The sequence below is a fragment of the Lolium rigidum genome, chromosome 3 (genome assembly GCF_022539505.1).
Source record: "Lolium rigidum isolate FL_2022 chromosome 3, APGP_CSIRO_Lrig_0.1, whole genome shotgun sequence".
NCBI classification, from domain to species: domain Eukaryota; kingdom Viridiplantae; phylum Streptophyta; class Magnoliopsida; order Poales; family Poaceae; genus Lolium; species Lolium rigidum.
This window is the reverse complement of record NC_061510.1, coordinates 49725677-49748799: the sequence shown is the minus strand read 5'-3', so window position 1 is coordinate 49748799 and position 23123 is coordinate 49725677. Positions and strand designations below refer to the sequence as shown.

Genomic DNA, 23123 nt, shown 5'->3' with positions numbered 1-23123 from the left:
GCAAATATGGAGGGGTATACTGGACCGGTGATCCGATGAGAGGGCGGCAGGGAGAGAATCTGGTAAGGAGATTTGTGCAGTGAGACACGATTGAGAGGATGCTAGCTGCAGCAGGCGATTTACACAAAAATAACCCAAAAGTGGAAGAAAAGCACAGACTGACCCTCCGGCGAAACTATTTCACCAATCTAACCCTTTTGTGTGGCGCCCCTCCCACGGGCGTCACACATGCCCATGTGGCTCCCCTCCTGCCGGCGCCACTGACCCAGCCGACGTGGCCCCCTCGCCGCTGAGCTGGTGCGCCTATCCGACGTGGCAGCATGTGTGGCGCCCCTCCCAACGGCGCCACACATGCACTTGTAATCCCCCAAAACATACTGTAAGACAAATCCTCTGGGACTTAGCCGTTTTGCGAGGCTCGATGTGTGGCGCCGATGCCACGGGCGCCACACTAGCATGTGTGGCGCCGATGCCACGGGCGCCACACATAGAGGCTCGCGAAAACGGCTAAGGACTTATCGTCCGAAGCCCCCGGATGTTTTCGACCCAATAGTTGATATAGGTTGGCATGTGTGGCGCCGATGCCGTGGGCGCCACACGGTGCGGTGTGGCGCCACCGTGAAGGGCGCCACACACCGACTTGTGTTAAAAACCTGAAAAATCCTACCAAACTCCAACAGTTACGAGTACAACATTGGACACAACAAGTAGCAATTTCATGACATACACGTATAACACTTCATAGGTCACATTGTAGCACGTAGATTCAAACAACAAGTAGCATTACAGACCATGGTTCGAAATGACATAGGGTTCACAAATCGATACTTATGAAGATATAGTTCACAACAACACGGAGCACATCCTAGTGTCGTCCTCGACGTGTCGTCCTCACGGGCTGCTTCCGGACGGCCATCCTCTTCGTCCGCTGCCTTGGCTGCTCCTGCTGCTGCTCCTGCTGCTGCTGCTGCTCCTGCTCCTCCTCCTCCTCCTCCTCCTCCTCCTCCTCTGAAGAGAACGGCTCGTCGTTCCTCATCCTCGACATAGCTGATCTCCGCGGCGGCCCGTCATCCTCCTCAGTGACAACCTTCTTTCCTCGGTTGACATAATCTTCCGGAGTGTACCGGTTTGGAGCCTTGCCCCTTGGCTTCAACCGGTAAGCTGACCGTTGCTTGGAGGTACGCTTCGGAAGTACGCCTTGACTCGGAATTAGGTCGTCCTCGGGAGGAATCTGCACAAACATGAACACATGAGATTACAAAAGTTGAAATTAGTAAGAACATGTTTCACAGCAACAAAATAGTCCATACATGTTCTTCAGAAGAGGAGGATGTAGGGATTTCGCCTTCGCGGCAACCTAGCAAGTTCGCTAACCGCCGCATCTTTCGTGCAGTGTTCTGCGTCATGGAACTCACGGTTACAAAGCCACCAGAACATAATTGCGTACATTCAAAGTTGGTGATCATACCTTAACGAAATTCCGCAACGGTCCGACAGAGCTTTTCATCCGTGTGGCTCTGCTCCCACACAACCTCGCACTCCTCGGCTGTTTTCTCGGATCTCCTCCCGCTGTGACAAACATAGCATACACAATTTAAGCGAGCACATGGCAATCTAGATGATGTACTAGTTAGTGAGAGAATCCATTACCACGAAGTTCAGCTCGGAAGCAATAGAAGTCGATCTCCCTCTCGCGAGCAAAAGTGTCGTGCTGGCTTTGCCCAACCTCATCGAACTGGATGGGGTCGTCCAAGATCTCTTCACGATACGCGCGCTTCACTAACTCGATACGCGTGTTCTGATGGAACCACTCGAGGTAGTTGTTGAAAGCGGTGAAGTCGTGAGGCACAATCTGCTCAGGGCCGGCATTCCGTGCCGCTTCCAAGCGGTGTTGGAACGCCGTGATGTGGCCGCTATGATGGACTGGCCAATTTGTGATCTTCCTCTGCCGCTGCCTATCAAGCCTGCAAGAATCAACAAGTTAGTTTGTACCTCTTCTATCAAGAATCTTCCATCGCATGATTCCGAAGTTTACCCGTGAAGCGCCTTGTCCGTATCTTGCCACATTGGTGGGCACTCCGATACGACCCAAACTCGTCTCATCACTCTTTGCGGCTGGTGGTGTTCAACAAGCCACATGCATATGAGTGGACAGCGCATACGCCAGAACCGCGCCTCCTCCGTGCACTTGGGGTTTAGGTCAGTCATCGCCGCGCCAATACGGTAGTAGCTACCATATGGCTCCCATTCCACCTGCAGCATACAATTATTTAGTAGATGCCAGTAGAATCAATCAAAACTAGGATTGCAACTCCGCGGTGATCGGTTACCTGCTCGGCGGTAAGAGTGTCCAACTCCGCGAGTGTACTGCTCGTACATGATCATTGGATCGCTAGTCATCTCCGAGACATTGTCCCAAAGGTATGCCCAAGTGGGCTCCCGATCGAGAAAGTGAGGGAAATGAGGCCATGGCGTCTCGTTGAGTACCCTGGGACGCCCAACTGATAGGCGGTCCCAGCTCCATACGGAAAGTAGGAGCATGCATCCACCAATACCGCCGCTACCCGTCTTGCTCCCAGTCCTGCGACAAGCTTCGTCCAACTGCGTACATAAGATATTTGGTTACTACTTTGTGTAGCGCACTACTATAGGAAAATAGTACATAGAACAAATCATCACCTGCCGGTAGAGGTAGGCAAGTGCCGCTGTTCCCCAACTCCACCGGGCGTCCAACACCGTAAGCGCCTTCAGCCAACACCAATGGGCCAGCTTACCCCCACTGTCAGGAAAGAGAGTCCTGGAAATCATGTACCATAAGTACACGCGGGCGTACGTCCTCCGAGTGTCCTCGTCGGCCTCTATGGGGCATTCTGCAAAGTTAGTTCTGATCCAAGTGAAAGACGCGCAAGGATCATGGAAACATCCTGCAGAGTAGGGGCCATCTCGCCGGCCCTCAAGTGGAAGGTGTGAGTCTCCGGCCTCCACCGGTCGACAAGGGTGGTGAGTGCCGAGGGGTTCATGTGTGGCCCCCCACGGCTTACAAGGGATATGAACGGCATAAGACCGGTAGGCCGGATGAACTCCGTGTACCTCTCGTCATAAGGTATATCCGGTGTGCCATGGTAACGAATCTTCAAAGGGTGAAGATCCGTTCCCTCTCCGTCATATGAACAGCCCGGTGCTCCCTGTCGTACTCTTCATCCAGAAGCCACACCATCCTACATGTATGAGCAACACATACAACATATTATGAGCCATTCATACCAAATATGAGCAACACATACAACATATTATGAGCCATTCATACCAAATATGAGCAACACATACATGAGATTATGAGCCATTCATACCAAATATGAGCAACACATACATGAGATTATGAGCCATTCATACCAAATATGAGCAACACATACATGAGATTATGAGCCATTCATACCAAATATGAGCAACACATACATGAGAATATATCCAAATAAGCCATCACACATACATTCCTAACAAATATGAGTTATTCCATCAAGAATACATGAGAATATATCTAACTTTCGAATCACATATACATCACACATACATGAGAGTTCATATCCAAATACATCACACATATGAATTTCGTAAGACATACCATTCCTAGGCACATAATAGACATATGTAAGACAATAGAATGCATTTGCTAAGCTCCAATTTTGCCTTTCACCACATACATACATAAGGATTTCAACACATACATGTAAAATTTCATTCAACACATCTAGGGTTCCTACATATCTAGGGTTCCTACATATCTAGGGTTCCTACATATCTAGGGTTCCTACACATACACATTCAACACATACATAGCCATTTCAAATCTAGTTTCCATGTCTAGGGTTCATGTGCAAATCTAGCAAGATCTATGAAATTAGTGGATGAATGTGAGGGATTCGAAGGGGATTACCTTGAGGAATGGATGGGGAAGAGATTGGCCGGTCAGATCTGATGAATTTGTGGCCGATTTGTTGGGGGAGAGAGAGAGGGAGGAGGAGGAACCGCCGGCCGCCTTGGGGAGAGAGGGAGGGAGGAGAAGAAACAGAGAAGAAGAAGATGGTCGGGCTGGGGGCGGGCGCGGGCGCCACACTTAAGTGGATGTGTGGCGCCCGTGGCATCGGCGCCACACATGCTAGTGTGGCGCCCGTGGCATCGGCGCCACACATCGAGCCTCGCAAAACGGCTAAGTCCCAGAGGATTTGTCTTACGAGTATGTTTTGGGGGATTACAAGTGCATGTGTGGCGCCGTTGGGAGGGGCGCCACACATGCTGCCACGTCGGATGGGCGCACCAGCTCGGCGGCGAGGGGGCCACGTCGGCTGGGTCGGTGGCGCCGGCGAGGAGGGAGCCACATGGGCATGTGTGGCGCCCGTCGGAGGGGCGCCACACAAAAGGGTTAGATTGGTGAAATAGTTTCGCCGGAGGGTCAGTCTGTGCTTTTCTTCCACTTTTGGGTTATTTTTGTGTAAATCGCCGCTGCAGCAAGGCGTCGGACTTTTTTGATGTGCGCCATCCTCTCGATTGGATATCCCCGGTCAATTCCTCAAGGAAAAAAAAAATACAGTATGTCGCTTTGCTTTTTGGCATCTCTCACGAGCAAAGGCCATGCTGATGCTGATGCTGCAGCGCATGCTGGGCCGGGGGCCGGCAGTGCGCAACCGGACAAGGCCTGAGTTTTTTTGGTGTGTGTTTTTGTGAGGTGGACGAGGTGCTGCACGCACGCTGACACTTTTGGCACAAAAGCCACCCGATTCCCGCGTACGTCCGCTCCAGGGCGCGGCGCACTTGAGAGACCGCTAGTCAGTCACTGCTGCATTTGCATTTGGGTTCTGCGGGGTCTCGCTGCATTGCGGCAGGGTTGCATTCAGCGGATGTAGAAAGGAATCTCCTACTCCTAGCGTCACCTCTGTGTAAAAAACCATGACCCTCCGCTCCCAACAATATGGATTGTCTAGATATGCAACTATATGGACAATTCTATATGGCAAGATACAAACAAGTAGTTAATCAACACGAAACAGGTGATAAGAGCATCTCCATCGGCGCCTGCAAATAGTCGTCGGGTAGAGGTGCCGGCACCTCCGTTTGGAGGATGTTGACACCGCATCCTCTATTTGGGGGAGCTGTTCCCACACCAGCGTCTCTAAACCGGCGGCCCCGATAAATATTTTGAATTAAAATCACAAATAAATGCATAGAAAATCAAATAAAGAGAAGAAACATTCCATTCCACAAACTAATACATAATTGGGAAGGTGGTTTAAATGAAGATATAGTTTTGAACATGGTTTTCCACAAACTAATACATAGTTTGAACCATGGTTGACACAAATATAAAACGTTGCAAAAAAACTAAACCTAACTAGGACGGTCATCGCAGGTTTCGTGTGTTCGCTGCCAAGAAAGACACTCGAGGGCACACCTAGTCATCCAAACTGGAAAATCCAGCTGGTGAGGGTGTCCCTGTTGGTTCTTTAGATGAAGAACATCCAAAAACATGCGTGCCGGTATTCACTGCGAAGAAACAACACTCAGTCGTCGTCCTCCTCGGTGCTGTCGCCGTGGTAGTGACGGCGGCAACGCGTCTCGTCGAACACCTTGACGGTCATGTCCCTCTCGCCAAAGTAGGAGAACATGAGCACGAAGCCGGCTTGGAGGCGGTGGTAGCGCGCGAACTTCTCCCAGCCGATGTGAAGGTACATCTTGCCGCGTGCGTCGTAGATCACGTCCACGATCCACCGGCAGAAGCCGCAGACAGCCTCCCGCAGATGCAGCGTGCCCGGGCGCTCGTCGTCGGCGACGATGTCGGCGAAGGTGTCCGACAGCCTCTGGATGCCATGTGGGTCGTCCTTGAGGACGACGACAAATTCGAACAGCACGGGGCCCTCCTCGTCCATGTCCGGCGATGAAGACGACGACGTCGCAGGCGATGGCGTGCGTGCATCTCTGCCGCGGCAACGACCACGACCACATCCGCGACCTCGGGCTCGACCAGGCATGGCGTCGTCTTTTCAGATGGTGGCGGCTAGGGTTGGGGAGATAGGTGCTAGGGTTTGTGTGTGAGAGGTACGATGAGAGGCGGCCCTTTTTATAGGCCGGATGGAGGCGGGGGAGCGGTGGCGCTCATTAACGGTGGCACGAAGAGCAAGGCGCGCGCGACGGGATGGTTCGCTCCGCGTCTGCGGAAACTGCACCGCCGCTGCGCCCCAATAACTCTCGTCGCGAGGTAGGCGGCGGTTAGGTTAAAATTGAATGAGCCGCTGACGCGTCGGCCCCGCCACTCCCCGCTGGCGTCGACTTTTGGGATGTGTGGCTGACAGGCGGCTCCCACGCCCAAAATTTTCAGCCTCGCGAGGCGCCGGCGCGCCCGATTCATGCCCTTGGCCAAGGGGCCGGCACGGGGTTGCCGCGATTCTATTGGGCTCGAAAATTGGCCGGCTCCGTTTGGGGGCCGCCGGTGCGAGCCCATTTTCACTCCTGACCCCCAAATCGCTATCGGGGGCGCCGGTGGAGATGCTCTAAAGGATGGTGAAGGATAGAAGTAACATCAAAGGAAACACACCGAGACACAGTGGGATGCGACGTTCCCGTCAATAGTGAGGCGTCTGTGGTGATTTTATCAATTTCAGGATTCAATCATCTGGCTCAGTCTTCCGGAGATGCTCATAGGGGTAGGATGTGCGTGTGTGAATTCATATGGGTGAGTGTATACGCGTGTATGTGAGCGTATGCGTTTGTACTGTGTTTCTAAATTTTTTTTCCCATAATTCCTTTCTTTTGAAGGAAAGTAGGTCTACATATTGGATGGTTGTGGCACCACAAATGTCACCAACGTCACGGAGGCCTCATCCTATTATCCAGTGAGCAAACCACCATGGATACGTAGCAACCTAAACCTTTACAACAAGGTTTGGGCAATCTCTACACTCAATTGGAGGCTCCAACAAACAATCACGAAGCTTTTACAAACACAAAGCAAACCTCAAGGACATATTCTTCCGTCTATGGTTCAAGGAACCTAAGAGTAACGAGTACTCAATGGAATGGGGGGGATTCAAATTTCTTTGGTGGAAGTGCAGACCTAGGGTTTCTCCCTCAAATCCCAAAAGGGTATCAAGATTGAGTTGCAAGGAAGGGGATCTAGAAGGTTTTAGCTCAACGTAATGGAAGAGAGAGAGAGAGAGAGAGAGAGAGAGAGAGAGAGAGAGAGTGAGTGAGTGAGAGAGAGCGAGCGAGAGAGAGAGAGTGGAAACGGCGACTCGGCCTTGGGAAAGAAGGGGATATTTATAGGGGTCCATATTTATAGTCGGTGTTGGATGACTAACCCAATAAATTCCGTCCTAGGGACTGGACATTCCATCCACAAGGCCTGTGTATTCTGTTCTGGCACAGATGCTTCGCCCAAATCACCGGCAGCATCCAACCTTGCTTCTGCGTGGAGTGCAACTAGGCGCGAACCCAACCATGAATTCCCGGGCCCTGAGATTCCGGCCCTTTGGCATAAAGGATAGGAGATTTCAGCCTAAACCATATATTCCGCTACAGCGCATCCTCAGGAACTTCTAGGCCAAAAAATTCGGGCCGGAAATGTAAGAGTCCTAAGTGCCGGAATCTCCTCTCCCGCACACATAAATTTGTGCCCTAGGACAACAAGATCTAGAAATGTTGCAACAACGAGAAGTTTGGTGGTTTCTCTCCTTCATTAAAGATTCGAAAGGTTAGTGGGTGCAAAAGAATTTGTGCAACAAGGTGAATTGCCCACTCCTCCCATCTAGCAAGCCCACTTGATAGTGCGGTGTCCTAAAATTACAGAACAAAAAATAAACTAGGACACCGTCTTGATCTTTTTCTCTTTTTGACGGGTCTCCTACCATCTGGTGCTTCTTATCAAACTTACCTACACACAATTATCACACTGCTAAAATCACTTAGGTTGTCAAAAAAACATCAAAAACCATTTAGGGTAGGGAAATGCTATTTCGACAACCCTTACAAAAATAAATAAAACACGAATCCTTGAAAAGTTCAGTATCATCTTCCTCCCGCATCACTCGGCGGTGCGTAGTGAGAAAAGATCGATGCCACCTATAGGCATTCGACGCAGCGAAGCTCGTGTCGTAGAAAACTTGAAAAACACATGTGCTTGTAGAAGCAGAGGCCAGAAATGTGCCAATAGCAAGAAGTTGCGGGCGAGTACGCTCCGGAGAAGCTACTACCTAGGTGGACTAGGAGATCATCCCAACTCTGGCAAGACCGAGATGGGGGGCACAAAACTTGCAATTTTCTTGACAAAGCCGTACGTAGCTGGGCTTCATCGGGCGGTGGCAGAACTCGAGGACACTATTACGCTCTGACATCATCCCCTCCACAGGATGCCACCGCCGCTGAACGACGCTTTCACGCCATACCTAATCCTAGGCGATCGACTCCAAACTCCAGTCCATCGACGCCCCTCCGAGAAAGAACATCAATCTGGGGCGGGCTAAACGACCTTTATTCTCATCGACGTCAATGCCCATACACTAGAGATGAAGAATTCGAAGACCCTACGGGTACCGGCATTCGCGCCGAGGTTCGCCCACCCTGCAGCCACTGCTGCGACCGACTGAGGGTAGGGGAACCAGGAGGAGAAGTGCGACGGATGAGGGGAGACAATGCATCCAGAGCGTCTTCGTTGGAACCCTAAGGCAGAAAAAACTCTTCGCAAAAAGGTGGCTGCAACACACCTTGATCTCTTCTCGATTCTAGGGGTGTAAACGGGTCGGATCAGATTATGATCTCTCCATATCCTTTCCCATATTATTTTGTCAAATCGAGTGGATCGGATTATGATCTCTCCATATACTTTCCCATATTATTTTGTCAAATCGGAGTGGATCAGATAATGACTGGATGCAGATTCGAATGTCAATTATATCAAACTACAGATTCAGGTTAGAAGCGGAGCGGATTGGGACCTGAAACAAATATACGTTAGCGATAATTGTGCACTATTACTAGTCATGACAATAATATATGGTAGTCCCTCCTTTCCGCAAATAGTGTATAAATACCACAAATTTAGACAAATATATGACATCCTTCTTAAGATTGAAGAGGTGGTTAATCGTGTAACGTTTTGCCTAAAATTAGTAGAGTGCATATCACATTTGTACCTCAACTAGTATAATTTTTTGTTAGTAGCATTACTTGCAACACAAGAGCTCACTCTTCTTGCTTTTTTTTTGATAAAGGACTTTATTACTTAAAAGGTTTAAGCATTAACTTTGATCGCTATGTAACTAAGATGCACACAGCCGAAGCACTCTTGCTAGGATATGGTGAATTATATAAGGAGAGAAACACATAATTATTATGTCAATGTGGAAATGGATCTGTTTGTTATCTGGGCTAATTTATCAGACAATCTTAATTAAGTACGTCAGATAATTCCAAAAAATTGGAAGATAATCCACATCTGTCAGGTAATGGCAATACCATCATATAGTAGGATATCCATCTAACTAAAATCCTTATCCGGCAAATTCCTATAATCATGTACTGTATCTTCAAAAACGGATATTGACTTGGATTCGGAGTGAAAATTATCCGTATTATTTGCTTTCGAATCGCTAGCTAGCATATACCGAAATTCATTGTGCGAGTTGCCAAAAGCATGTAATTCATGCAAAGCAACCAAACACGCTTTGTGAGCAATGAGCAAGTAGTAAGCACATCAAACACATCTAGAGTGAGAACAAGGAAGAGCAAAACCTCGACTACAGCACAAGGAAGCTCGTAGGTCGCAGCACACGCACGATCGAGAAGGAAAGCACACGGTGTGTCTGCGAACATAACGCATAGGCATCGATCACCAGCAACAAGCAGGGCTTGGTAAGATTTTGTTGCTAGCAATAAAATCTCCTAGCTACATCAAGACATGCATGTCTCAGTCTCACATTGCGGCAAAATTGTCGCCACCTCCCGAAGAAGATGCCAACCATGCGACGACATGCATCCATGACGCAACACCACAACCCTCTCGCGCGCGTATGGGTTTGATCAGAGCAGGCCGCCGTCGCAAACTTTGGCAGTACCATGCCTGCATATGGCCCTACCTAGGCTACCTACGTGCCTTGCGTTGCGTGCTAGTGGTACGCTAGTCAATCAGTCGTTCCACAGCGCGAACACCGGGAGCGGGTGCACGCCCGGGACGCCGCCCACCGGCCTCGCCGCGGCCGGCATCCAGCTGCCGCCGTGGCTGCTCTCGCCGGCCTCGTACTTCATGGCCTGCGCGTACTGGAGCCCGTGCAGCAGGTGCGCGCCGCGGTGGCCGTCGGAGGCGTCGGAGCTGTGGTCGGACGCGACGTCGGAGCGGTCGACGGTGATGGGGGCGTTGACGAGCGCCGGCGCGTGGGTCGGGGACGAGCGCCTGCATGCCAGGTCCCCGCCGATGAGGTGCGAGCTGGCGCAGATGCGCTTCACGTCGTACTTGCTGATGTCGAAGTTGGTCACGGCGCTCAGCCCGCGGAACTTGATCGCCGCGATGTCGTACGCCTCCGCCGCCTCCTCCTGCGTGCCTACCATTTTGATGAGAACACAAGCTCAGCATCTACAACTTGAACCATGCACAGCTAAGCATGAGACAAATGACATCAGAATATGCAAGAAATTTGCTCTCTTGTAACAACAATGACAAAAGGAACAAGATTACTACATGCCGTTGGATTAGCAATAGTGGTTATTAGGATTTGGAACTTGGAATCACATGATGTGTCCAACAGTAAAAAAACAAAAACTTACTGAAGGTGCCAAGGTACAGGTCCTTGTTCCCTGCCACCCTGCCAATCCTGGCCTGCCACCTGCCGTGCTGGTGGTGCCTGTATGCATGGGGAAAGCAAGCTCAACAAGAAAGATCACACAGCCTGGCAAGTCGATGCGTGTGTTTCTACGTGTCTGCAGTGAGATCGACCACAGATAGAGCAAGTCTTGTTTTTGGGGTGGTGAAAAAGGCGGCAGATGTGGTTAAAAATGGGGGAGCAGCATAGCACCTGGTCACTCCTCTGTACATGGATGCTCCCCTCGAGAAGCCACTGCTGTTCCTGCAAACAACAAAATTTTAACTCGGAAGTTGTAAGCAGCGTTGGTGAGAGCGCCAGATGTTTTGGCAGTTTTGGATGCATATATGTATGTGAAAGAGTGCAGGCAGATTAGGCAGGAGAAATTTTGTTTCTACTGATCTTCTCCCAGGTTTTCTCCCATGTATGGTCTGCAACTTTTAAAGTTTATCAAGGAACTTCACAATTGTCTGTTGGCAACTTGGCACTCTACAACTTACTCTAGTAACGAGAAAATTGCAGGAAGGAATGAAGAGTTGGAGATTGCATGTTTATGAAAGGAACTTCAGCAATGACAAGTGTATGCATGCTGGAATTGTACCACTCATGATAGTAATGAGGAAAAATGCAGAAAAGTATGAAGAGTTACAGGATACTACTGCACCTTCTTAAGTGCGCAATGAACTCCTGCCTTGTCATGTGCTTCATCTCCTCCAGCTCTTTCTCATAGGTGCTTAACTACATGTCACAAAGCCCAGTGGATCAGCGAACATTGAACACATACATCTGCTGGGGCACTTGTACTAGTACTAAACCTTTAATCAGACGCAAGTTAAAGAGCGCAGGAATGAACAACAGGACCAGGCCCCTACACTGATAAATCCTTTGGGCTCAACAGGAGTTGAGCAAAGCTCTTGATAGTAATGGAGTCTCTGAAACTGAAACGTACCGGGAAATTTATGTGAGTCGTTGGACCCCAGTACTTGAGCGCTGCCAAATCATAAGCCTTCGCAGCTTTCTCCTCCTTGTCGTACCCACCTTCAAACCAATAACCATGGCTCGTCAGGATCATGTACACTTTCACTGAAATGATTAAGGAGGGCGTGGCAAAAGCTTACCTAAGTAAACTGCTCGTTTCATTCGGTAGATCCAAGAACAAGAAGGCGATCGATGTTAGTGGCATATCCATCTAGCTAACAAATGTCTAAAAATGTCGAGTGATTCATCGTGTCGTAGCTCATGCATGCATGGATGTACCTTGTCTCCCTTTCCTGGTCTGGCCTTCCTTCCTGCAAGTGTTGTCCCACAGGTGAGCCTCGTACCTCCCCGTCCATCTGTGCCTGCAATGCAACGCGAGATCTAACATCAATCCATGAACGGGCAGTACCACACGTCCAAACTACGTTGCGAAACTGGAGGAACCAAGATCACCAACCTGGTGACGCCACGGAACTGCGACGTCCTCTGGCCGAACGTCTGCGCGAGCTTGCGAGGGACGGGAACCGACGGCGCCGGCAGCGGCGGCTCGATCGGCGCGGGCACGGCCACGGAGGGCGGCACCGCCGACGAGCGCTCCGGCATGTACATGGACTGCCGGAGCCAGGACTTGATGCCGGAGATGGACATGGAGCCGTCGAATCCCGCGGCTGCGTTGTACATCGGCGCCGCCTGCATAGGCCCCCCGCCTTGGTTCGGCGTGCACAGCGCGTATTGGGCGTGGCCGTGGTGCGGAGGCATGAAGTGGTGGTGGTGGTCTTGCGGCGCGAGGGATCGGTGGTCCGAGAGGCCGGCGCAGGGTGGTGCGTTGTTGATGTCCAGCCCAATGATGCCGCCGCCGCCATGGCCACGGTAGTACGAGTCTGCAGGGAAGGCGTGCACGTCCTGGTGGTACTTGAGCTGGTCGGCGCGGTTGCCGTCGTCGTAGATGCCGCTGCTCCTGTCGTTGCTGTAGCCACCACTCAGGAAGTCCTCCAGCTTGGGGCCTTTGGCTTCCGCATGATGCCTCCAATCTGTGAAAAGGTTCAGGCAAACAGAAATTGGATCTCCTTTGTGAGCAAACACAAATCGAATGCGCTGTGATTGAAGGTGGTATGTGATGAACTAGCAAGCAGGTCTAGGTTGCGTGACTTAGCTCGTTCAGATTAGCACTTCAGAACACGGCAGGAAAAAGGAAGATGAACACATTTGTGTCAAGAACTCAAGTAGAACACGAGACAAACTAGGTTTATCTCCCTAGTGCCAAGCATGCACTCGACAGATAAAAACATGTTAACAGGAAAAACAGAAGTGCAATCAATCGAGCAAATCAAACAGAGTCCTCCTGATCATCAGTTGCATGCATGCATATGCATATAGTTACCTTGACCATCGTACTGCGCAGAGCCGCTAGAGTGCAACGGCACGCCCACGACAGGCGATCCCGCCGCCGCCGCCGCCGCAGTTGGAGAAGAGCAGGAACCACCATCGCCGCCGCTTCCCCCTCCTCCCTCGCCGCCGCCGTCGCCGTAGCCCCTGGCGGCGGCGGAAGAAGAAGACAAGGAGAAGCCGAGCCAGCCGCTGTTGTCCATCTCCAGTTCCTCACCAGCACACGCCACACCAAAAAGCTACTAGCTTATGAGGAGAAAAGGAAACCAAAGAGACACCAAAAGAGCTCGTGATCTTTTCCCGGCCGGAGTGTCTGTGGCTTGCAAGCAAGGAAGGAAGCTATCTAGATTGGTGCTCGAACTACGAGAAGAGACGAGCCTCCCTTTTTGACGTTTATATACGCGAGCTACTCCTACTACACGGGTGCTGTTGTAGCGTAGCGTAGGTGGCGGAATGATCGATCGATCTGTATGAATGAGTGAATGCGGTGGGGAAGTCTTGGTGTGCAACCCTGGCTGGCTTGTGCATTGCATGTACGTATGCGAGTGTGGTCCGGAGTTTTCTTTTCTTGGTCTTGGGGGTTGTGCCATCATAGATACGTCTCGCAGTATGCCAGCACCGGCTGGGGCAAGTACACGCCGCTCCGGCTGATGCACACGACTAGCCTAGTGTGAACGATTGAATGTGTGATGCTCTCTCTATACTATATACTTGGGAAAATACAGTGCATATTATTAGATATATATTTATATATTATAGTTTCTCCATATATGTGAGGGCTTCCTGCATATTTGCACTTGTATATGTACTATATATTGTGGCCTTTGGCCATTGGTAATACAACAAGTCTATTACTCTAACATGGTATCAGAGCCATAGGTTTTGCTCCTCTCCTCGCAGCCGCCGCCCACCCCGGTCTCCTGCCGCCGCGCTCGGCCGCTGCCTCTCCCTCGCCGTCTGCGAGCTCCGCCGCCCCGGCTGCCGCCGTCCCGCCCGCCGTCCTGCCCTGCTGCCCCGGCCCCGACCGCCGCCGCCTCTCCCGGCCGCCGCCTGGCCACCGCCCGCCAAGCCTCCGCCCGCCAGGCCGCCGCCTCTCCCGGCCGACGCCCCGTCCCGGCCGCCACCCTGTCCCCGCCCGTCCGCCTGGCCACCGCCCGCCAGGCCCCCGGCCGCCGCCCCGTCTCCGTCTGTGTACGTGATCTGATCGGAAGTTGACCCGATCTCCCGTCTTGAAAAAAAAACAGAGCTGTGTGATACGTCTCCGACGTATCGATAATTTCTTATGTTCCATGCCATATTATTGATGATACCTACATGTTTTATGCACACTTTATGTCATATTCGTGCATTTTCTGGAACTAACCTATTAACAAGATGCCGAAGTGCCGATTCTGTTGTTCTCTGTCATTTCTGCTGTTTTTGGTTTCGAAATCCTAGTAACGAAATATTCTCGGAATTGGACGAAATCAAGACCCAGGGGCCTATTTTTCCACGAACCTTCCGGAAGACCGAAGAGCATACGAAGTGGGGCCACGAGGTGGCGACACCACAAGGCGGCGCGGCCAAGGGGGCCCGCGCCGCCCTGTGGTGTGGGCCCCTCGTCGGCCCTCCGACTCGCCCTTCCGCCTACTTAAAGCCTCCGTCGCGAAACCCCCGATGAGAAAAACCACGATACGGAAAACCTTCCGGAGACGCCGCCGCCGCCAATCCCATCTCGGGGGATTCGGAGACCTCCTCCGGCACCCTGCCGGAGAGGGGATTCATCTCCCGGAGGACTCTACACCGCCATGGTCGCCTCCGGAGTGATGAGTGAGTAGTTCACCCCTGGACTATGGATCCATAGCAGTAGCTAGATGGTTGTCTTCTCCTCATTGTGCTTCATTGTCGGATCTTGTGAGCTGCCTAACATGATCAAGATCATCTATCTGTAATACTCTATGTTGTGTTTGTCGGGATCCGATGGATAGAGAATATCATGTTATGTTAATTATCAAGTTATTACATATGTGTTGTTTATGATCTTGCATGCTCTCCGTTATTAGTAGAGGCTCGGCCAAGTTGATGCTAGTAACTCCAAGAGGGAGTATTTATGCTCGATAGTGGGTTCATGCCCGCATTGACACCTGTGATGTGAGACGAAAGTTCTAAGGTTGTGTTGTGCTATTGCCACTAGGGATAAAACATTGATGCTATGTCCGAGGATGTAGTTATTGATTACATTACGCACCATACTTAATGCAATTGTCTCGTTGCTTTGCAACTTAATACTCGGAGGGGTTCGGACGATAACTCGAAGGTGGACTTTTTAGGCATAGATGCGGTTGGATGGCGGTCTATGTACTTTGTCGTAATGCCCAATTAAATCTCACTATACTTATCATGACATGTATGTGCATTGTTATGCCCTCTCTATTTGTCAATTGCCCGACTGTAATTTGTTCACCCAACATGCTTTTATCTTATGGGAGAGACACCTCTAGTGAACTGTGGACCCCGGTCCATTCTTTTAATACTTGAAATACAAATCTGTCTGCAATACTTGTTTTTACTGTTTTCTCTGCAAACAATCATCTTCCACACAATTCGGTTAATCCTTTGTTACAGCAAGCCGGTGAGATTGACAACCTCACTGTTTCGTTGGGGCAAAGTACTTTGGTTGTGTTGTGCGGGTTCCACGTTGGCGCCGGAATCCCTGGTGTTGCGCCGCACTACATCCCGCCGCCATCAACCTTCAACGTGCTTCTTGGCTCCTCCCGGTTCGATAAACCTTGGTTTCTTTCCGAGGGAAAACTTGCTGCTGTGCGCATCATACCTTCCTCTTGGGGTTCCCCAACGAACGTGTGAAATACATGCCATCAAGCATATTTTCACGGCGCCGTTGCCGGGGAACTGAAGAAAAGCTACACCACAAAGATTTCTAACTCCCACGTCAACTACGCGCCAGCATATTTTCTGGCGCCGTTGCCGGGGAGATCAAGACACGCTGCAAGGGGAGTCTCCACTTCTCAACCTCTTTACTTTGTTTTTGTCTTGCTTTATTTACTACTTTGTTTGCTGCACTAAATCAAAATACAAAAAAATTAGTTGCTAGTTTTACTTTATTTGCTATCTTGTTTGCTATATCAAAAACACAAAAAAATTAGTTACTTGTTTTACTTTACTTAATATCATGCATGTTTTTATTTCACTAGTTAAACATAATGGAAAACAACAAAAATATGAGAGATCTTTATGAACTTTATCTTGAATTAGGACATGATGTGTTCGAAGAGAGAATTAAAAAACCCATGAAACTTTATATGCATGCTAATGGGAATGTTATTACTATGGATGCTTTGAACACCATTGTTGCTAATGCTATGGAAAATTCTAAGCTTGGGGAAGCTGGCTCGATGAGCATGATCTTTTTAGTCCCCCAAGCATTGAGGAGAATATTTTCTTTTATGATTACAATATGCCTCCTATATATGATGATAGCCACTTTGTTGAATTTGCTCCCACTACAACTAATAAAATTGATTATGCTTATGTGGAGAGTAATTATTTTATGCATGAGACTCATGATAAGAATGCTTTATGTGATAGTTATATTGTTGAGTTTGCTCATGATGCTACTGAAAGTTATTATGAGAGAGGAAAATATGGTTGTAGAAATTTTCATGTTACTAAAATGCCTCTCTATATGCTGAAATTCTCGAAGTTACACTTGTTTTATCTTCCTATGCTTGTTACTTTGCTCTTCATGAACTTGTTTATTTACAAGATTCCTATGCATAGGAAGCATGTTAGGCTTAAATTTGTTTTGAATTTGCCTCTTGATGCTCTCTTTTGGTTCAACTACTATTTCTTGCGAGTGCATCATCAAAACTGCTGAGCCCATCTTAATGGCTAAAAAGAAAGAACTTCTTGGGAGATAACCCATGTGTTACTTTGCTACAGTACTTTGTTTTATATTTGAGTCTTGGAAGTTGTTTACTACTGTAGCAACCTCTTCTTATCTTAGTTTTATGTTTTGTTGTGCCAAGTAAAGTCTTTGATAGTAAAGTAAGTACTAGATTTGGATTACTGCGCAGTTCCAGCATTTCTTTGCTGCCACGAATCTGGGTCTACCTCCCTGTAGGTAGCTCAGAAAATTAAGCCAATTTACGTGCATGATCCTCAGATATGTACGCAACTTTCATTCAGTTTGGGCATTTTCATTTGAGCAAGTCTGGTGGCCTAATAAAATCCATCTTTACGGACTGTTCTGTTTTGACAGATTCTGCCTTTTATTTCGCATTGCCTCTTTCGCTATGTTGGATGAATTTCTTTGATCCATTAATGTCCAGTAGCTTTATGCAATGTCCAGAAGTGTTAAGAATGATTGTGTCACCTCTGAACATGTGAATTTTTATTGTGCACTAACCCTCTAATGAGTTGTTTCGAGTTTGGTGTGGAGGAAGTTTTCAAGGATCAAGAGAGGAGTATGATGCAATATGATCAAGGAGAGTGAAAGTTCTAAGCTTGGGGATGCCCCGGTGGTTCACCCCTGCATATTATAAGAAGACTCAAGCGTCTAAGCTTGGGGATGCCCAAGGCATCCCCTTCTTCATCGACAACATTATCGGGTTCCTCCCCCGAAACTATATTTTTATTCCGTCACATCTTATGCACTTTGCTTGGAGCGTCGGTTTGTTTTTGTTTTTGTTTTGTTTGAATAAAATGGATCCTAGCATTCACCTTGTGGGAGAGAGACACGCTCCATCGTAGCATATGGACAAGTATGTCCTTAGGCTCTACTCATAGTATTCATGGCGAAGTTTCTTCTTCGTTAAATTGTTATATGGTTGGAATTGGAAAATACTACATGTAGTAACTCTAAAATGTCTTGGATAATTTGATACTTGGCAATTGTTGTGCTCATGTTTAAGCTCTTGCATCATATACTTTGCACCCATTAATGAAGAAACACTTAGAGCTTGCTAATTTGGTTTGCATATTTGGTTTCTCTAGAGTCTAGATAATATCTAGTATTGAGTTTTGAACAACAAGGAAGACGGTGTAGAGTCTTATAATGTTTACAATATGACTTTTATGTGAGTTTTGCTGCACCGTTCATCCTTGTGTTTGTTTCAAATAACCTTGCTAGCCTAAACCTTGTATCGAGAGGGAATACTTCTCATGCATTCCAAATCCTTGAGCCTACCACTATGCCATTTGTGTCCACCATACCTACCTACTACATGGTATTTATCCGTCATTCCAAAGTAAATTGCTTGAGTGCTACCTTTAAAATTCCATCATTCACCTTTGCAATATATAGCTCATGGGACAAATAGCTTAAAAACTATTGTGGTATTGAATATGTACTTATGCACTTTATCTCTTATTAAGTTGCTTGTTGTGCGATAACCATGTTTCTGGGGACGCCATCAACTATTCTTTGTTGAATATCATGTGAGTTTCTATGCATGTCCGTCTTGTATGAAGTAAGAGAGATCTACCACCTTAATTGGTTGGAGCATACATATTGTTAGAGAAGAACATTGGGCCGCTAACTAAAGCCATGATTCATGGTGGAAGTTTCAGTTTTGGACATATATCCTCAATCTCATATGAGAATAATAATTGTTGCCACATGCTTATGCATTAAAGAGGAGTCCATTATCTGTTGTCCATGTTGTCCCGGTATGGATGTCTAAGTTGAGAATAATCAAAAGCGAGAAATCCAAAATGCGAGCTTTCTCCTTAGACCTTTGTACGAGCGGCATGGAGGTACCCCATTGTGACACTTGGTTAAAACATGTGTATTGCGATGATCCGGTAGTCCAAGCTAATTAGGACAAGGTGCGGGCACTATTAGTATACTATGCATGAGGCTTGCAACTTGTAAGATATAACTTTCATAACTCATATGCTTTATTACTACCGTTGACAAAATTGTTTCATGTTTTCAAAATAAAAGCTCTAGCACAAATATAGCAATCGATGCTTTCCTCTTTGAAGGACCATTCTTTTTACTTTTATGTTGAGTCAGTTCACCTACCTCTCTCCACCTCAAGAAGCAAACACTTGTGTGAACTGTGCATTGATTCCTACATACTTGCATATTGCACTTGTTATATTACTCTATGTTGACAATTATCCATGAGATATACATGTTACAAGTTGAAAGCAACCGCTGAAACTTAATCTTCCTTTGTGTTGCTTCAATACCTTTACTTTGATTTATTGCTTTATGAGTTAACTCTTATGCAAGACTTATTGATGCTTGTCTTGAAGTACTATTCATGAAAAGTCTTTGCTTTATGATTCACTTGTTTACTCATGTCATTACCATTGTTTTGATCGCTGCATTCATTACATATGTTTACAAATAGTATGATCAAGGTTATGATGGCATGTCACTTCAGAAATTATCTTTTGTTATCGTTTTACCCGCTCGGGACGAGCGTAACTAAGCTTGGGGATGCTGATACGTCTCCGACGTATCGATAATTTCTTATGTTCCATGCCATATTATTGATGATACCTACATGTTTTATGCACACTTTATGTCATATTCGTGCATTTTCCGGAACTAACCTATTAACAAGATGCCGAAGTGCCGATTGCTGTTTTCTGCTGTTTTTGGTTTCAGAAATCCTAGTAACGAAATATTCTCGGAATTGGACGAAATCAAGACCCAGGGGCCTATTTTGCCACGAACCTTCTAGAAGACCGAAGAGCATACGAAGTGGGGCCACGAGGTGGCGACACCACAAGGCGGCACGGCCAAGGGGGGGCCCGCGCCGCCCTGTGGTGTGGGCCCCTCGTCAGCCCTCCGACTCTGCCCTTCCGCCTACTTAAAGCCTCCGTCGCGAAACCCCTGATGAGAAAAACCACGATACGGAAAACCTTCCAGAGACGCCGCCGCCGCCAATCCCATCTCGGGGGATTCTGGAGATCTCCTCCGGCACCCTGCCGGAGAGGGGATTCATCTCCCGGAGGACTCTACACCGCCATGGTCGCCTCCGGAGTGATGAGTGAGTAGTTCACCCCTGGACTATGGGTCCATAGCAGTAGCTAGATGGTTGTCTTCTCCTCATTGTGCTTCATTGTTGGATCTTGTGAGCTGCCTAACATGATCAAGATCATCTATCCGTAATACTCTATGTTGTGTTTGTCGGGATCCGATGGATAGAGAATACCATGTTATGTTAATTATCAAGTTATTACATATGTGTTGTTTATGATCTTGCATGCTCTCCGTTATTAGTAGAGGCTCTGGCCAAGTTGATGCTAGTAACTCCAAGAGGGAGTATTTATGCTCGATAGTGGGTTCATGCCTGCATTGACACCGGGACGATGTGATGTAAAGTTCTAAGGTTGTGTTGTGCTTGTTGCCACTAGGGATAAAACATTGATGCTATGTCCGAGGATGTAGTTATTGATTACATTACGCACCATACTTAATGCAATTGTCTGTTGCTTTGCAACTTAATACTTGGAGGGGTTCGGACGATAACCTCGAAGGTGGACTTTTTAGGCATAGATGCGGTTGGATGGCGGTCTATGTACTTTGTCGTAATGCCCAATTAAATCTCACTATACTTATCATGACATGTATGTGCATTGTTATGCCCTCTCTATTTGTCAATTGCCCGACTGTAATTTGTTCACCCAACATGCTTTTATCTTATGGGAGAGACACCTCTAGTGAACTGTGGACCCCGGTCCATTCTTTTAATACTGAAATACAAATCTGCTGCAATACTTGTTTTTACTTGTTTTCTCTCGCAAACAATCATCTTCCACACAATTCGGTTAATCCTTTGTTACAGCAAGCCGGTGAGATTGACAACCTCACTCGTTTCGTTGGGGCAAAGTACTTTGGTTGTGTTGTGCGGGTTCCACGTTGGCGCCGGAATCCCTGGTGTTGCGCCGCACTACATCCCGCCGCCATCAACCTTCAACGTGCTTCTTGGCTCCTCCTGGTTCAATAAACCTTGGTTTCTTTCTGAGGGAAAACTTGCTGCTGTGCGCATCATACCTTCCTCTTGGGGTTCCCCAACGAACGTGTGAAATACACGCCATCACTGTGTCTTCCTCGTCGGGCTATCTTGCAATTCCTCGCTGCCCAGTGATTTTTGATGGCGCGAATTACCCTGATTTCGCTGCCTTTATGCGCGTCCACATGCGCGGTCTTAGTCTTTGGGTTGTGCTTTCTAGCGAGGTCTCCTATCCGCCGCAATCCACTGCTCCTATGGCGCCTATTCCACCGACGCCCGTTGCCCTTGCCCCTGATGCTACTTAGGAGGTCAAGGATGCAGCCAAGAGTGCTGATGATACTGCTCTGGCTGAGTATGACCGGAAGGTCCAGGAGTATTCTACCGCTGTTGCGACGTACCGGTTGGATCTGACTGACTACACTCAGTGGATAGATGAGAATGCTCGTGCTGCTGCTGTTCTCACTTTCAGTGTTCTGCCTCAGTATGCTGCTGAGTTCATGGGTCTTCCCACTGTTGCTGCTTAGTGGGCTTTTCTTCGTCAGCGCTATCAGCAGTCTGGTGATGCTCTTTACCTGTCTGTGGTTCGGCAGGAGCATGCTCTTCAGCAGGGTGATTCCACTATTGATGAGTTCTATACTCAGAGTGCTATTATCTGGCGTCAGCTTGATTCTCTTCGTACAGCTGTGCATGCCACCTGTCCCTGCTGTCTGACTGTGCGCGTGGATCTGGAGTTTCATCGCGTATTTGAGTTCTTGTCGCGGCTCCGCAAGGAGTTTGAGCCTCGTCGTGCCTAGTTGCTTGCTCGTGGCCGTGTTCCGCTCTCTGAGGTACTGGCTGAGCTTCGTGCTGAGGAGACTCGTCTTCGTGGTGCTGGTCTTCTTGAGGTTCCATCTGTACTTGCTGCTCGTGGCCCCCCTGTGCCATCTGCTCGTGGTCCTCCTGTGCCGTCGGCTTCGTTGCGGTCTCTAGTACCGCCGATACTCTCTACTCCTCCGGTCCAGGGCCAGAGTCAGCCTCAGCAGCCTTGTGGTATGACAGCACCTCCTCGTCCTCCCTGCTCCCTACGCGTGGCAAGCCCGGCCACAATGTCTCTAGCTGCTCGGAGGAGGGATCCCGGCTTACGTCGGCGGTACCATGCTCGTAAGCAGGCTGGTTCTTCAGGATCTTCTGCAGTTGCACTCTCTGATCAGGACATTATCCGTGGTCTTCGTGGTCTGCTCGCTGCTACAGGCTCTTCCTCGACGGGTACTGCTGGTTCTGTGCCTGGCTCTTCTGGCACCGCGCAACCACCATCTTCTACACAGTCAGGTATGTCATCCCCGTGGTATCTGGATTCTGGAGCTTCTTTTCATATGACTTCTACGTCTTCTATTCTTTCTGCTCTTTGCTCTCTTATTTCTCCTGTCCGTGTTATCACGGCTGATGGTACCTCTCTTCCTATTTCCAGTCGAGGCACCCTCTCTACTACCTCTTTCTCTATTCTTGACGTTTCTCATGTTCCTAGTCTTAAGATGAACCTTTTTTCTGCTAGTTAGCTTACTGATTCTGGTTGCCGCGTCATTCTTGATGCTGATTCTTGTGTTGTTCAGGACTGCCATACGCAGGCCCTGGTTGGAGTTGGCCCTCGCAGCCTTGAGACTACGGGGCTATGGGAGTTAGACTGGCTTCGCGTTCCATCCGCTAACACTTCCTCTGCCAGTTCTCCTGCGGTTGCCGCTTCCGTCACTGGCTCTTTTCAGCAGTGGCATCATCGTCTGGGTCACCATTGTGGCTCCCGTTTATCGTCCTTAGTGCGTCGTGGTCTTCTAGGGTCTATCTCAGGAGATGTGTCTTTAAATTGTCAGGGTTGTAGGTTAGGCAAACAGATTCAGCTTCCCTATCCTACTAGTGTGTCTGTATCTCACTGACCTTTTGATTTAGTTCATTCAGATGTTTGGGGTCCAGCCCC

General features: G+C 48.6%; 1 protein-coding gene across 1 annotated transcript; it reads right to left on the bottom strand.

Moving 5' to 3' along the window:
- Positions 1–10170: 10170 nt before the first annotated feature.
- Positions 10171–13408, bottom strand: LOC124695993 (AP2-like ethylene-responsive transcription factor CRL5). The gene is made up of 8 exons (XM_047228789.1): positions 13201–13408; positions 12427–12850; positions 12099–12181; positions 11791–11879; positions 11506–11579; positions 11055–11105; positions 10807–10883; positions 10171–10583 (listed from the first exon to the last, which is right to left on the bottom strand). Exons 1-8 carry the CDS (start codon positions 13406–13408, stop codon positions 10171–10173), a joined length of 1419 nt encoding a protein of 472 aa, XP_047084745.1.
- Positions 13409–23123: the final 9715 nt, after the last annotated feature.

What these genes read in the sequence shown, in the direction of transcription:
- LOC124695993 (XM_047228789.1), bottom strand. Translation starts at nt 13,408, where the DNA reads ATGGACAACAGCGGCTGGCTCGGCTTCTCCTTGTCTTCTTCTTCCGCC. An exon ending in TGCGCAGTACGATGGTCAAG is followed by an intron (nt 12,851 to 13,200) that starts GTAACTATATGC and finishes ACCTTTTCACAG; the next exon opens with ATTGGAGGCATCATGCGGAA. An exon ending in TTCATTGCGCACTTAAGAAG is followed by an intron (nt 11,106 to 11,505) that starts GTGCAGTAGTAT and finishes TGTTGTTTGCAG; the next exon opens with GAACAGCAGTGGCTTCTCGA.